Raw genomic sequence first — 12,865 nt, forward strand, 5'->3', positions numbered from 1 at the left:
TGAGGCGTGTTAGAAGTTCCATGCAATAATCCATTAGCATTTGTCAGATGTGAATGTGAAAATGCTGTTTGGACTCTTCTAAAGTATCCATGCTTACTGAATGCCCTTGCAGCAAAACCATCCTCCCAATGCTATAGTTCAGTCTGAAATCCAGCAGGAAACGCACAGCCCTCCTGGAGTGAGAGTGGAAACAGGGAGCGGGCAGCAGGCTCTTACCTTGAGTTCACCTGCAGCCACTTTGAAGGCAAGCTCGATGACACAGCCCACGGCCATCCGCACCGCGCTGGAGGAGTGCATCTCGTTCCACACGGTGTCGCTGTCCACCTACCGGAGACAGCACCAGCCCGCACGCTGAGAACGCAGCAGCCTGCCTCCGAACCCAACCTCCCACCTGTTTACAGTCTAGAACAACCACGACCGCTTTACAGCCAAAAATGCCTTTCTCTGCTGCGGCTGCTGAGACTGGCCCCATTCCTAATAAAGCATCCTTAGAAGACTGTTTGTGGATGAAGTGAAGAAAATCAAAAAAATACTCTCCTCTGTCATCCTTTACGGTTCTTAAGCAAGCTAATCACATTTCAGCCAAACTGCCCATCTTGGACGGCCCTGTGTTCAGCCTCGACCGCCAGGAGCTCATAAGGGTTTCCTCCCCTTTAAACGGAAAACCTGGGCCGGGAGTAAAACCTTTTTCAAGGATCAACACAGTGGGTCTCCTCACGCTCAGGCCAGTGGGGCACTGTGGGTAGTGATTTCCTGGATGGACTGCCAATGTCAAATCCAGACCTCTGCTTCCACAATACACGCCAGGGCTCGTCCACTGAGCGCTACCAGCACCCACTACCTTAACACTGGTAACTGATCGCATACACAAACAAGACAAGGCACAATTACCCTGCTAAGAGCCCGAATGGCGTTCGGCGATAAGATAAGGGATCATGACTCACTCACCCCAATGCCTCCACAAGGCAGCACAGCGTACATCTTCTGACTAATTGGACCTGAAAGCCAAATTCAGAAGCAAGTAAAAGGTCAGGAGTCGGAATAACTCAGGTTCCAAGGCTTCACCAAACCCCCGATGAGACAGAGAGTGTGTTCGCTAGACTTCCCCTCTCCTAACACACAAGCATGTCATTGCACAAATAAGACTGTCATTAAAGACAGGGAATAGGGAAGATAGCTGCTGTAGCTCCAGCTGAAATAAGTATTTAGCACAAATACACTTGTTGTTGTAGTGATCATGAACTGGTGCAAATTTGAATTTTCACAATTCGGCTTTTAATTTTCAGTTTTCGCAAATCCGCCCCAGCAGAGAAGCAACCTGTCATTATTCTTCTTGCGCAGAGTGTTTTGAATTTTATTTTCACCGGAATCCTCTAATGTGCATGAGACACAGGCCTTTTAAAAGGAATTAAAAGGATAATAAAGGGATAAATAGGATGACGGTACCTAGAAGCTTCTTGCTGTCGAGTTTCTGCCGGTTGTGTGGGCTGGTGCCGTACAATAACGTGTGATGCTCCGAATGAACCGTCTGGATCTCGTCTAGTGTCGCTTTCCTGCCTCGGATCCTCTGCACAGGAAACAACACAGGCGGCTTTCATGGGGGTTTGGATAAGGGCAAGAGGCCACAGGTGGAAATTAAGAGAGGCAGCAGTCACAAAGGAAAAATAAGGCAGCTCTTTAGATAAAGGGTTGTGGGAGGTCTGAAACAAACTGGTCAGACTAGGTCAGCTGTGGTAGCCGACACTCTGACATCCAGATGATTTGGCTGGATGAGATTTTGGGATCAATTCATCAAATGGCCATGATGAACCACAATGGCTGGCTCCAGTTTGTAACCCCCCTTCTCAGTTCTACTGTACCTTAAATATAAGTAGAATTGTACACAGGCTCTGAAAGCGCAAAGGAGAAATCGTTGTTTAGCAACTGCGCGGAAGTCCCAGTAGTCCTACATGTGAGAGGTGTTTCATCAGCCTGTTTTGAAGTTTTTTTTACATCATTTACTCAAAAACATACCATAAGCTGACACAGTGATGAGAGTGTTTTTCATTTTAGGTTCTGCAACCCAAGATCAAAAGATCCAGAGGTGTAGAAAATGTGTGTTTTATATGCAGTTTCTGAAATGTGACCCATTCTCCCAGATTCTGGCATCCACTTTAGTTTCACTGATAATACCTTAGAAAGCTGTTTAGCTTAGGAAAGTTGGAAGAACAACTTTATCAGAAACTGAAATGTAACTTCGGGAATTATCTACTATCAGCTTGGACCAGGGACAAGCTGGAATTCTGAAGGATTCTGAATTCTGAATTCTGAAATTCAGAAGGAAACATGCAAGTGTCGTTTTTACCACAATTTTGTACTTTTCTCATCCTGCCTCCAAGAGTTATTAAACTGAAGCAGGGAGTGAAGCTGATCACAGCAGCTTCCTAACATCTGTGGTACAAATCCTTTCCGGTCTGTGCCTGCAGGCAGGGCCACAGTGTGAACTGGCTTCAGCAGGAGACTCTGCCAGCCTGCCATCCCTGCATGCAGCACACAAACAAATCCAGAATCTGTTTCCCGGGAGCCAAACACTCCTAAGGACTGCAGGCTGGAAATGATGGTATGATGTGCTAAGGTTTGGATCAAGAACGACTGACCTAGATAGGAATTACTAAAAAAAGAGGCAATTTACTTAGCTGGCATCCCACACCTATTCTAAGTGAAAGATATCTTGAAATGCACAGTAAACATATTGGACAGAGACAGCCAGTCAGGTTTCCTGGCAGTGGCATTCTGGGACTGTGAAGACTATTTGACTACTCTTTTCTGGGGCCCAGTGACCCTGCTCCCCCAACCCCTCCTAAAACACATGATGTATCGTCTGACAGGGGGTGACACCCGACAGTTGAGTTGCAGCAAGGGTCGTGGTTGTGGGGAAAGGCGGCTGATCTTACCTCACACCTGCTGAGCAGCCCTGTCTCCTGCAGCCTGGACCACACACTCTGGATCCTCCCAGCATGCTCTGGGTGGATGTTAGTGTTCCCGCACGTGCACATGTGTTTCAGCATGAAGGTATCGTACACCACACCTGGGGGGGGGGGGGGGGACACAGCAGGTACACATTCAAAGCATGAAGGGCAAGCCTTGAGAAACATCAGCTACAGCTCAATCCTGACCTCTACAGACATGTGAGCCTGTAACACAAGCCACACCCTGGGATTGGGCTACTTATTTCAGGAGGGTAAGTCTTTCATGTTCAAGCAGGTGGCTGTGTCGGCGTGCGTAGGCTGCAAAGGAACAGGTAAAGTTCATTCCATGCTGAAAGGAAAAGAAAAGAGATAACGTTTCGGCTGTGGAGCCTTCTTCACCTTTCACCAAGGAATGAACCTTTTTACTGTTCTTTCTTTCATGTTGATGTCTCTCTGAAAGACTATACAGTTCTCCTTCCAGGTAACTTGCACCCTGGCACAGGGCACCAAAATTACCTAGTTTCTTTACACAAAGGGTGGTGGGAGCCTGGAATTAGCTAACCAACCAAATCATTGAAGCTGGAAGAGATCCTTTGATCAATACACCACTAGCACATAACTAAGCAAGATGGCCAGGTACTCTCCTCTTGGTTGTACCCATTCTTATGCCCTTATGTTCTAACACACAACAGGGGCAGTACAAAAAGAGACAGCTCTATGCATTAAGAAGATTCCAAAGTAGGCACACTTGATATAGCAATAAACATCTTGTTTCTAAAAATGTTTCTTTCCTAATAAGGAACTTCGTCAAAGGAATTTAATATTTTTTTATACTTTAAAGCCTTACACTCAATTATATATTCCTCTGAGTTCACTTTTCCTGGCTGGATTATTTCTCGAGGAATAATTAAAGCATATACAGCCGTAGGCCATAAGACTGCTACGACAACTTTGTATCGTTTTTGGCATTCAAGACACCTGCGCTTTGAAAATGTTTAATTTTTAGCCAGAATTCTACTTCATAGAGGTTTGAACCACAGAAGGAAACAACCCAGGACGATTGCTCGCTCCACTCATAGTCTGCAGCACTGAGCACGTGATCTTCTTTGGCAAGACCCCGAAGGGTTGGATCTGTATGGCACAGCACTATGCACGCCCCAGGCTGACCATAACAGTGAGTGGAAGTTTGGCGTGAAAAGTCATCTGGATGATCCTTGTGTTATTACAGTCTCTGCGAGCGGCGTGGATCGTTTTGTGCCAACCAGCACTTGCGGACTATCACCAGGCCCCTGCCGCCCCTGCCTTACCTGTGGTGAAGAGGTGTTTGATGGGCTTCTCGCCCATCGTGGTGCCCTTGAGGCCGGCCGTGGCAGGGGAGGACTGTGTCCTTCCCAGCTGCCTGTGGGGCATCCCCGTGATCGACAGAGACGCCTGGAACACGTTGAGCTGCTGCAGGTGCTGCTGGTCCGAGAACTGAAGAGGGGGGGTGGGTGGGAGACAAACCAGAAGAGGATCAGTGATGAGTCCAAGCTACACTGACCCCTGCAAACATGGCACAAAAGCCCCCACAGGATAATAATCATGGAGAGGCTGGGGTGACGGGCTCTCGCACTGAGCAGAGACCCCTTTCTGTGGTTTACAAGGCACTGGACAACAACACTTTAAGAGCCATCCCCAAAAGAGGAACTCGATCGGAAAAGAAAAACAAAAATTGGAAAATGTCATTTTATCTTCCTGATCTGACCGCAGCTAGGATGTCTCCTGTTACCTCAGTGGTTCCCAGTCCTGGTGCTGGTGACCTCCCATACAAGCTGGCTTTCATTCCTTCCCACCGTAATTAGGTCATTAAAGCCATAACTGATCTAAGAAGTTGCTTCAGTGGAATATTTGCACTTTGTTTCTAGTCACAGGTTTAGGATTTTACTTCACTTACAAAGCACAACGGTTAAAGATCCAGCATGTTAAAGAGCTGGGAACAAACAGTTCACATGAATGTTATTATTAAGCCAATGAAGGGTTTGACTGTGTAACTGTTGGGTTTTGCTCCAGCCGAGCTCTCAGCTGTGGGGGTCACCAGCTCCAGGATTGGGAACCACTGTGTTAGGTGGTGCAGGAGAGTAGCAGGGAACACTGGTGTCCTTCCAGCCCAAAGCTCCTTCAAAGGAGTCCACTGTGGAAAGGGCAGCCTAATTCCAATACACAGCCTCGGGCTGGCAATGGCCATCCACAGATGAACAAAAAGAGTCTGTTGAACAGGGGAATCTGGTTTTACTCATGGACAGTTTTTGTAAAATATACAAAGCATGACGTAACGGTTTATTCTGAAAGGCAGCCTGCAGCATTCCAAGGTTCGATCGTATATTCAATTCCTCTATGAGAGCTTGGAGATGTGGCAAAGCTCTCAATGGGGGGATATTAAGGTACACAGGGGAAAACAGGTGTGGTTTTCTTCATGCATCAACTTGAATTGGGGTCTGCAAGACAGTGCTGAATATGAAAACACCCCTTAGACAAATCTCTTCATTTTAAAAAATGACTATAGACTAGGAAGAACAATGCAGCATTCACTCTGCGCCTGCTTGTCCCTGGATCTCACCCTATTAAAATTCACATCTCTGTCCTTCGCAGACTGCCTGGGAGAATCTGTATTCATAATGCATAGCAGCAGGAAGAGTGGCAGCAGGAGAGAAATCCGAAAGAAAGAAGAGGAGCGAGAGAGGGAGAGGGGAAAAAAAAGTAATGCAAAGTTAACATCCTTCCCTCACTCGAACGATGTTTTGCGAGGGAGCTGTCACTGCGGCATGATTTTTTTTTCCCCCCTCTAAAAGCAGCCTTACAAGCGCCTTGAACCCAGGTGGGCAGGGGATTGAATGCAGAGCACGGAGCTGGCGGTGGGGGGTGGGCAGAGAGAGAGTGAGTCATCAGCCAGCAATGACTCACAGATGAGCCCATTCACAGCTTCACTGGCACTTGTACTCTCTCAGATCTGGAAGGGGAGGGGTAGTGGGCGCGCTCAATGGATGGATGGAGCCTGGAACACTCTGTGGATTTCTTTAATTCTTTGACACTTTTTCTCAATGGTTTATTTTGAAATAAGTACGGGGCTTCTACACTCGGGTTCTCTAAACAACTGCAGTCAAAGTCCTTCTGTCTTCCTAGCACAAGAGCTCTTGAGAACTGAACTACAGAAATAATTGGGACAGATACGACTCGGACTTTGAAACCCTGTGCATCTGATGCCATTAAATTCTACACTGCAATCAGGAGCTCTTGGGTGCCTCAACCATTAAAGACATTTTCCGGAGAGCAGGTTGAGTTCAAAGGTGAAAGCATGGCTGATTCTGGCCTGGTTTATTATTAGGTAGCAATGAGTTGGATTGATCAAGCAGTGGTGCACCATTTCCCAAAAGCCACTAAGGGTGGGTGCGAGTCTGCCAAGGCTGTGACTTTCTGCAAGACACAACCAAAGCTCTATCACCCAGTCATCATAATTCGAACGTGGGTCACACCACTAGTCCGCTGCGATCAGGACTCCTCAGGAAAGGGCGTACCAATGACAGAGTGTTTTGCCAGGTAGTCAAGCTGGGATTAGTCAGACAGAGGTGTCTCCAGTGACTCCTGTGGCCTCTTGTCAGGACTGGGGAACTGGCTGGATGTCAAAAGATTAATGGTGGAATACCCGCTGGTGATTCCTACTGGGGGGTGATGTAACAAGAAAAAAACAATTAGCTATTCCAAGTAAAAGAAAAGCTGAAAGCTCAGATGGTCCAAGATTACAGATGACTGTCTGGTACTGTACTGTGCTTGAGGAAGCAGTTTGAGGTTGAACAAGGCACAAACCTGACACAATAAAGCTTAAAAACAGGCATGTCCATAACCTGTGAATGATATAACAAAAACTACTAATCACAAGGGGAAAACTGGAACCTCCTATGGTAATTCTTGTCTTTTTCAAAACACAGTCCAGGGCCTGAAATGTGTGCATCCTTGTGTAATTTCCTTTTGTATGGGAACATGTTGTTAATACAGTGTCTGACTCATGTTCAATGGATCACATACAAAAGGAATTAATATTGAAATGTCACATAATGTCACATTACACAACAACCTCTGGTGAATATGAGCAAAATGTTCATTTTTGTTGCCAATGCCACAGCTTTATCTCCTGTTTGTTAAAGCTGATGCAGTTTTATACAGGAGGGAAACCAGGTAATTCCAAACTGGCCTCCCACACAGTGCAACACATCTCCATAGGGTGGAAGGCAGATCAATGGCGTATTGAAGGCGCTCTTCTGCCTATCCTGCCATTTTCAGACTGAGAGCTGTTCTGACATCCCTGCAGGTTGTGGGTGTTTTGTGTCTGTGTACCTGGCTGTAAGGGATTCCCTGATCGTCGCACTCCTTCAGCTCGATGGGCTCCTCGTCCTCATCTTCCTCTTCCACCTCGCTCTCCGTGTTCTCATCCTTCAACGTGATTGGCTGCTGTTCCAGAGGGGGCGAGAGCTCCTCAGGCCCCTCCTCCTCCGTCAGCGTTGGCCCCTCCCCTGGCTCGGTCCCGCCCCCTCTGTCCTCCTGCATCTCGGCCGTCTCGGTCAGCTCCTCCTCCGTCTCCTCTGGGTGCGTGGGGGGCGGCCGGGGCAGATCGCTCCCCTTGGCTAGCATCTGAAACAGACGAGTAAGTGGAGTTTGAGGAGCAAAAGGGGGAGGTGGCATTCAAATTAATTGATAATCAAAACAAGATACAAAAATAGATTGGGCACAAGGAGGAAGGGATGCATTCAGAGAAACATAAACCTCTCCATCTGGTACTTTTACATTGATGAATATGATGATGAAATATGTAATAAAAATACCATGAGAAATGGGAGGTATATAATCATCTGATATTGCACAAATATCGAGAATATTATCCAGAATATTCCCTTAGTTCTTACTCTCACACAAATAAAATAAAAGATCCTGTTTTAGGCAGAGAGAAGAAAGCCTGTCAGGATCCTGGTGACCCAGCCCTCTGCCCCAGTGTCTCTCCGGCGCCACCTACCTTGTTGAGCTGGATCTGCTGCTGGTACTGTTTCTGCTTCTCCAGGAAGTGCTGGTGCTGCTGCTGCATGACAAGCTGCTGCAGGGCCTGCGGGCTCTGGGGCAGAGGCGCGGACTGTGTGCGGCTCAGCGGCCGGTGGCGGGGCAGCTTGTTCACCGTGCGCATGTTGGCGGACACCCGCTCGCCCGTCACCAAGGGCGACTGGCCGTAGATTGGCACTGCGGCAGAGAGAGGGAAGCGCAGTATCGCAATCAAGTCCTTGCCTTGCTGCCAAGCTCCTTTAAAAGTTGTTTCTTCTCTACGCAAGCGGGCACGAAATTCAAGGGTGGCGCGGTGGTCAGCATTGCTGCCTCGCAGTGCTGGGGCCCCTGGGTTCAATTCCTGGGGGTTCTGACTGTGTGGAGTTTTTTAATGTTCTCCCTGTGTTTGCAAGGGTTTCCCCCAGTTGCTCCGGTATCCTCCCACAGTCCAAAGACATACTAGTAAGTTAACTGAGTTGTGGGAAAACTGGCCCTGGAGTGTGTGTGTGAGTGTGTATACCCTCAGATGGACTGGCGTCCCGGCCAGGGCGTACCCCTCCCTGCGCCCACTGCTTGCCGGGGGAGACTCCAGCTCCCCTGTGACCCAACACTGGACAAAGTGGTTAGAAAGTGGCTGGCACTTTCAGGGTGATACAGGTGCTGGCTATAGGCTAGCAGCTATATCGCCCGAGGTCAGTCTTTGAAGAGTAAAAAAACAAGGCTGTTCCTGAATGAGCCTGTAGGACTGGTGGAGTGGAGATGTCAAGTCTTCCCTCAGTGAGCGCCCCCTGGAGGAAAGTAATACCCCTCTTGCTCCTGAATCCCAGCAGGGGCCCTGCCCTCGTGTTCGTACCTGCGAGCAGCGCGCTCTGCTGGCGGGCCTGTTCCAGCAGCAGGACGTGCTGGAGCAGGGATGAGTGACTGTGGCTGTTCGCTGGGGGGGGCTCAGTGTCGTGGGGGACCCCGGGGGTCAGGCAGGCGGGCAGAGAGGACGTGCTGACGAACTTCCCTGTGAGGGCGCCGCCCTGACGCATGGTCTGTATGGCCTGCCGCTCCGCCTCCTGCTGGGCAGACATCTTCTGTGGCGCCTGGGCGAGAGAGGGGCACACACAGGGGCATCATGGGTAATTACGCAATGGCCAATCTGTGTGATGAGGCGGGACTGTCTCCACGCAACGCCTGAAAACTGTTCTCCGTATTGGAAAAACTCCTTCATTCAGAACATTTACATTTCTTTTAAACAAGCACGTAAGCATTTACAACAAACTATGTTGTGGACTAATCTTTCATCGTTTAATTTGTTCTGAAATGCAGCCCCCATGCCAACAGTAGGAGTTGCTACTGGGCTTAAGGAAGAAGGCTCCTAGAAGTAAAACCGACATCAAACTGGAGATCTAACACGGGCTGTAATGGGACATTTCCAGCTTGCAAATGCCACCTCAATTAGAGCAATAAAAGTGTCCCCAGTGGTCCAGGGCAGAGACTCCAGAGGGCATACTCACGGCGATGTGCGAGTTGGCAGCAGTGACAGAGGCTGGCAGGCCCAGGGAGATGTTGGGAAGAGACGGGGAGGTGTAGAGGCTGAGCTGACTGGCAGAAGAGTCTGTGTTCATTGTGTGATGGTGGGATCGCATTTGCTGAGAGGTGTCCAAGGGGAGACAAACACAGAACAAGGAACATTATGGCATTCCACACTGTGACCCTGCCAAAGACTGAGCGTTGCTGCCATATGTACAAATCATCAAAGCTTTCCCCATCCTGTGATGCTACATTTCCCAATCAACACAATTGTGTTTTATCTCCTTGAGTCTCTTTATATGAGATTTTCTGGGGACATGTTTCAGATCCTGGCAAAAATCCTTGACTACAATAAGAAAAGCACAGAAAAATAATAATAATAACAACATTTCAGTACAGTAAGCTAAGCTCTTTTATAACCTGGGAAAAATCCCTCCTTCTGTGTCTCAAGGAAAGGTAGGCACACAACTCTTGCATCCCATTTTTGCCTGCAGTACTCCCAGAAAATGCCAACCCAGATTTACATTTTGAACGTTTACGCTTGCCATATGGACATAAGGGATTTTGTAAGGCTGTGTATTACCCGTTAAAACTCTCTTTACCTTTTACTTAGTTCAAATAAAGCAGCAACAGGAATTACGACACTGATGAGAATAATTAGAATCCATTATCAGTAAGCCTCTTGTCCTGGTAAAGCCAGAGAAGATTAGGGCACAGGTTGGGACTGAGAATAACACAAGGGTCTGCTCAGACCCCTAACCACTGCAACATCATACCACAGTAAAGCACACTCAAATTTCCAACAAGCAGCTGGTAGATGTCGTTTTGAGGCAGAAAGAGGGAAGAGCAATTTCAAAGCAGCGATCAGCTGTTCAGCAAGCCTGGGTCTGTGTGATGCACATCCGCCCCACCGGCGCAGTACCGTAACATGTTGTGTGAGCTGGACTGCGCACGCACGGAGGAGGAGGTGAGAGAGAGACGTGCCTGTTACGCAGGTTGTCAGCCACCAAGCAGGGGTGACTCAACAGGCTGCTCCCTGACAGTACGCCGAGGAAAAAAAACGGAGACACTGATTGCAATTTACATTCCTCCTGGAGTTACAGCGTCTTCTTCTGGTAATGTCACGCTTTGATTTTCGAGATGATTAATTACACCGATCGACTCAAGCATTTGTCACGTAAACCAAAACAGCAAAGTGCAAAGACGAGACTGGGCTATTTCGAGCACTCAAGTAGCCGCTTAATGAGTCGAGGTTCAGCTTTGGCATTATCATTATTTTTTCTGTTCTGATCCACTGACGGCGTTAAATTGGCTGGTGCTAGAATAATTTTCTCGCCGATTGCGACAGCAGATTATTTTTTCCAGCCAAGCAGCTTTCATTTATCCATCCCATGTGTGCTGGGAGGAAAAGTTTCCGAAGGGTGTAATTACTGGTAGAAAGAGAAATCCGCAGCACTCAAACTCAGATGTCAGACAGGTTGAAGTGACTCACGCAGTTCATAGCTCAGTGCCGCCTGCTGCTCTGACGAGCTTGTACAGTCTCTCGCCCCATAGCCCAGTCACTCCACGGCTCTTACACTTTGTGTGTTCGTTCACATCTTGCCCATGATGTCAAACACGCATTACTAAGAAGCTCAAAAAGGCCCAGATAGACAGTGTACTTACTGATAACAGATCTACTCAAAATGAGAGCTTGAATCAGAAAAGATTCTTGTTTGCATCTTGCCCACACATCATGGAAACACTCTGAGCTAAAGTGTTACTCAACAGCGACCAAAACTCTCCAAAGACGGGTGCACAGCTGAGCAGTTACTGCCGAGGTCGGGTGAAATTGAGTAGGTTTGACTAGCAAGGCATAAGCACCTCCTGGGACAAGCTGGGCACCTGTTTGCATGCTGGGCTTTCCCTTCCAGTCGATCCGGCTCCTCTACAGATATTATGGAGCCCCCAGTATACGGTGGATGGCTCTGACATGTTCTCGTTTTCAGAAGAAAGCATGCACAGTGCTACGTGTCCTACCCTGCGCAGGTACAAGGGTCCAACCCGATCCAAGCCTATCGCAGCAGGCACCAGGTGCAAGGCGGTGTACACTCTGGATGGGATGCCAGTCCATCGTAGGGCACACACAGACACACACACTCACACCAGGGTCAGATTTCCCAGAAACCAATTAACCCACCAGTTTGCTTTTGGAATGTGAGAGGATACTGGAGCACCCGGAGGAAATCCATACTAACATAGGGAGAACATACAAACGCCACACAGATAGTGCCCCAGGAATATGAAAATGTTATAAAAAATAATGTGTGCACAAAAATTAGGAAAGCGACTTGACTCCCATCCATAACGAGATTGTTTGGGAGCTGTACTGACTGATTGGCTGAGTGTTTTGTCGCAAGACTGAATAGACAGGAGAAGACAAGTTCCTTACTATGCTAATTTTCCTCACAGTGCAGCCAAAGACTGGCATCTGTTTCCCACTGGCGTCTTTTAGTTTTCTGCAAATTTACAGCAGGCTGTCTCAAGGTTAATACAACTTAGGATATGGGAAGAAAATATTTTTTTTTATACATTTGTGCTTCTTCTATAGCACAACCATATGCTCACTGATTAAACCTGAGGCCTGGTGGTTGGGAGTTTTAGAAGAACCTGAAGGATCTCAGATCGAGTCTCAGCTCTGCCACTGTGTGATGCCCTGAAAAATGACTCTCAGCTCCGTCGTGCTCAATCCTTCAGAGGGGGCATAAAACCTTGTCCTGCTGGAAGAGGCTCTGCACACACAAGCTCTAGTCTCTGCATTTATGCCTCGCTAACAGCCCCTTTTCCTGGATTTCCAGCACCTGTGTAAGAATGTCGATGTGGGAGGAATGAGGAATGCTGGGATGCTCTGGAGCTGTGATTTCTTCTAAGCCTTCTCTGCAGCAGTTCATTCTGCAACCTCTCTCAGAAACCCGAAGGGCAAAAAAAAGGCTCAATAAACACTTAATAGAGGCACTGCGGATGACATCAACTCTTTGATGGGAGACATGGGGGAGCTGTGAGTCAGCCTGCTTACAGATACCAGGGTGGGTTTTGTCTGCGGCGTGACGGAGCTACGTTGCCCCTTCATTTCCTTTCCAAGGTTAAAATGGCCTCAAACACTGAAGTTAACTGCCAGCTTTTGGAGCAAGACGAAGAGAAGCCAGACATACAGCTAGCTCTCCAGTGACTCTTCTGCGTGGGGTGTTCTCCACTCACTTCTGGTTCCTTCTGCACTCCGAACAGGGGGTTATCCCCATATCTTGCAAACTAGTGCAAATGAGCCACAGCTCCTAGGACATACTCAAAACAACTGCCCA

At 48.0% G+C, this 12,865-nt stretch overlaps 1 protein-coding gene across 8 annotated transcripts in view; it reads right to left on the reverse strand.

Annotated features, from left to right (window-relative positions):
- The window catches only part of hdac5 (histone deacetylase 5), a 93,581-nt gene that overhangs the window by 14,215 nt on the left and 66,501 nt on the right, over positions 1-12,865 (reverse strand). For all 8 annotated transcript variants that reach the window (XM_088906013.1, XM_088906010.1, XM_088906008.1 and 5 more), the window contains 9 exons: positions 9,512-9,646; positions 8,863-9,097; positions 7,990-8,207; positions 7,317-7,610; positions 4,256-4,421; positions 2,934-3,067; positions 1,447-1,567; positions 949-998; positions 217-324 (listed from right to left, as the gene is read on the reverse strand). In XM_088906013.1, coding sequence (XP_088762139.1) covers positions 217-324; positions 949-998; positions 1,447-1,567; positions 2,934-3,067; positions 4,256-4,421; positions 7,317-7,610; positions 7,990-8,207; positions 8,863-9,097; positions 9,512-9,646 — 1,461 coding nt within the window. The remainder of the gene's footprint in view (positions 1-216; positions 325-948; positions 999-1,446; positions 1,568-2,933; positions 3,068-4,255; positions 4,422-7,316; positions 7,611-7,989; positions 8,208-8,862; positions 9,098-9,511; positions 9,647-12,865) is intronic.

This window comes from Atractosteus spatula, chromosome 26 (assembly GCF_055471065.1).
Source record: "Atractosteus spatula isolate fAtrSpa1 chromosome 26, fAtrSpa1.hap1, whole genome shotgun sequence".
In the NCBI taxonomy this organism is placed as follows: domain Eukaryota; kingdom Metazoa; phylum Chordata; class Actinopteri; order Semionotiformes; family Lepisosteidae; genus Atractosteus; species Atractosteus spatula.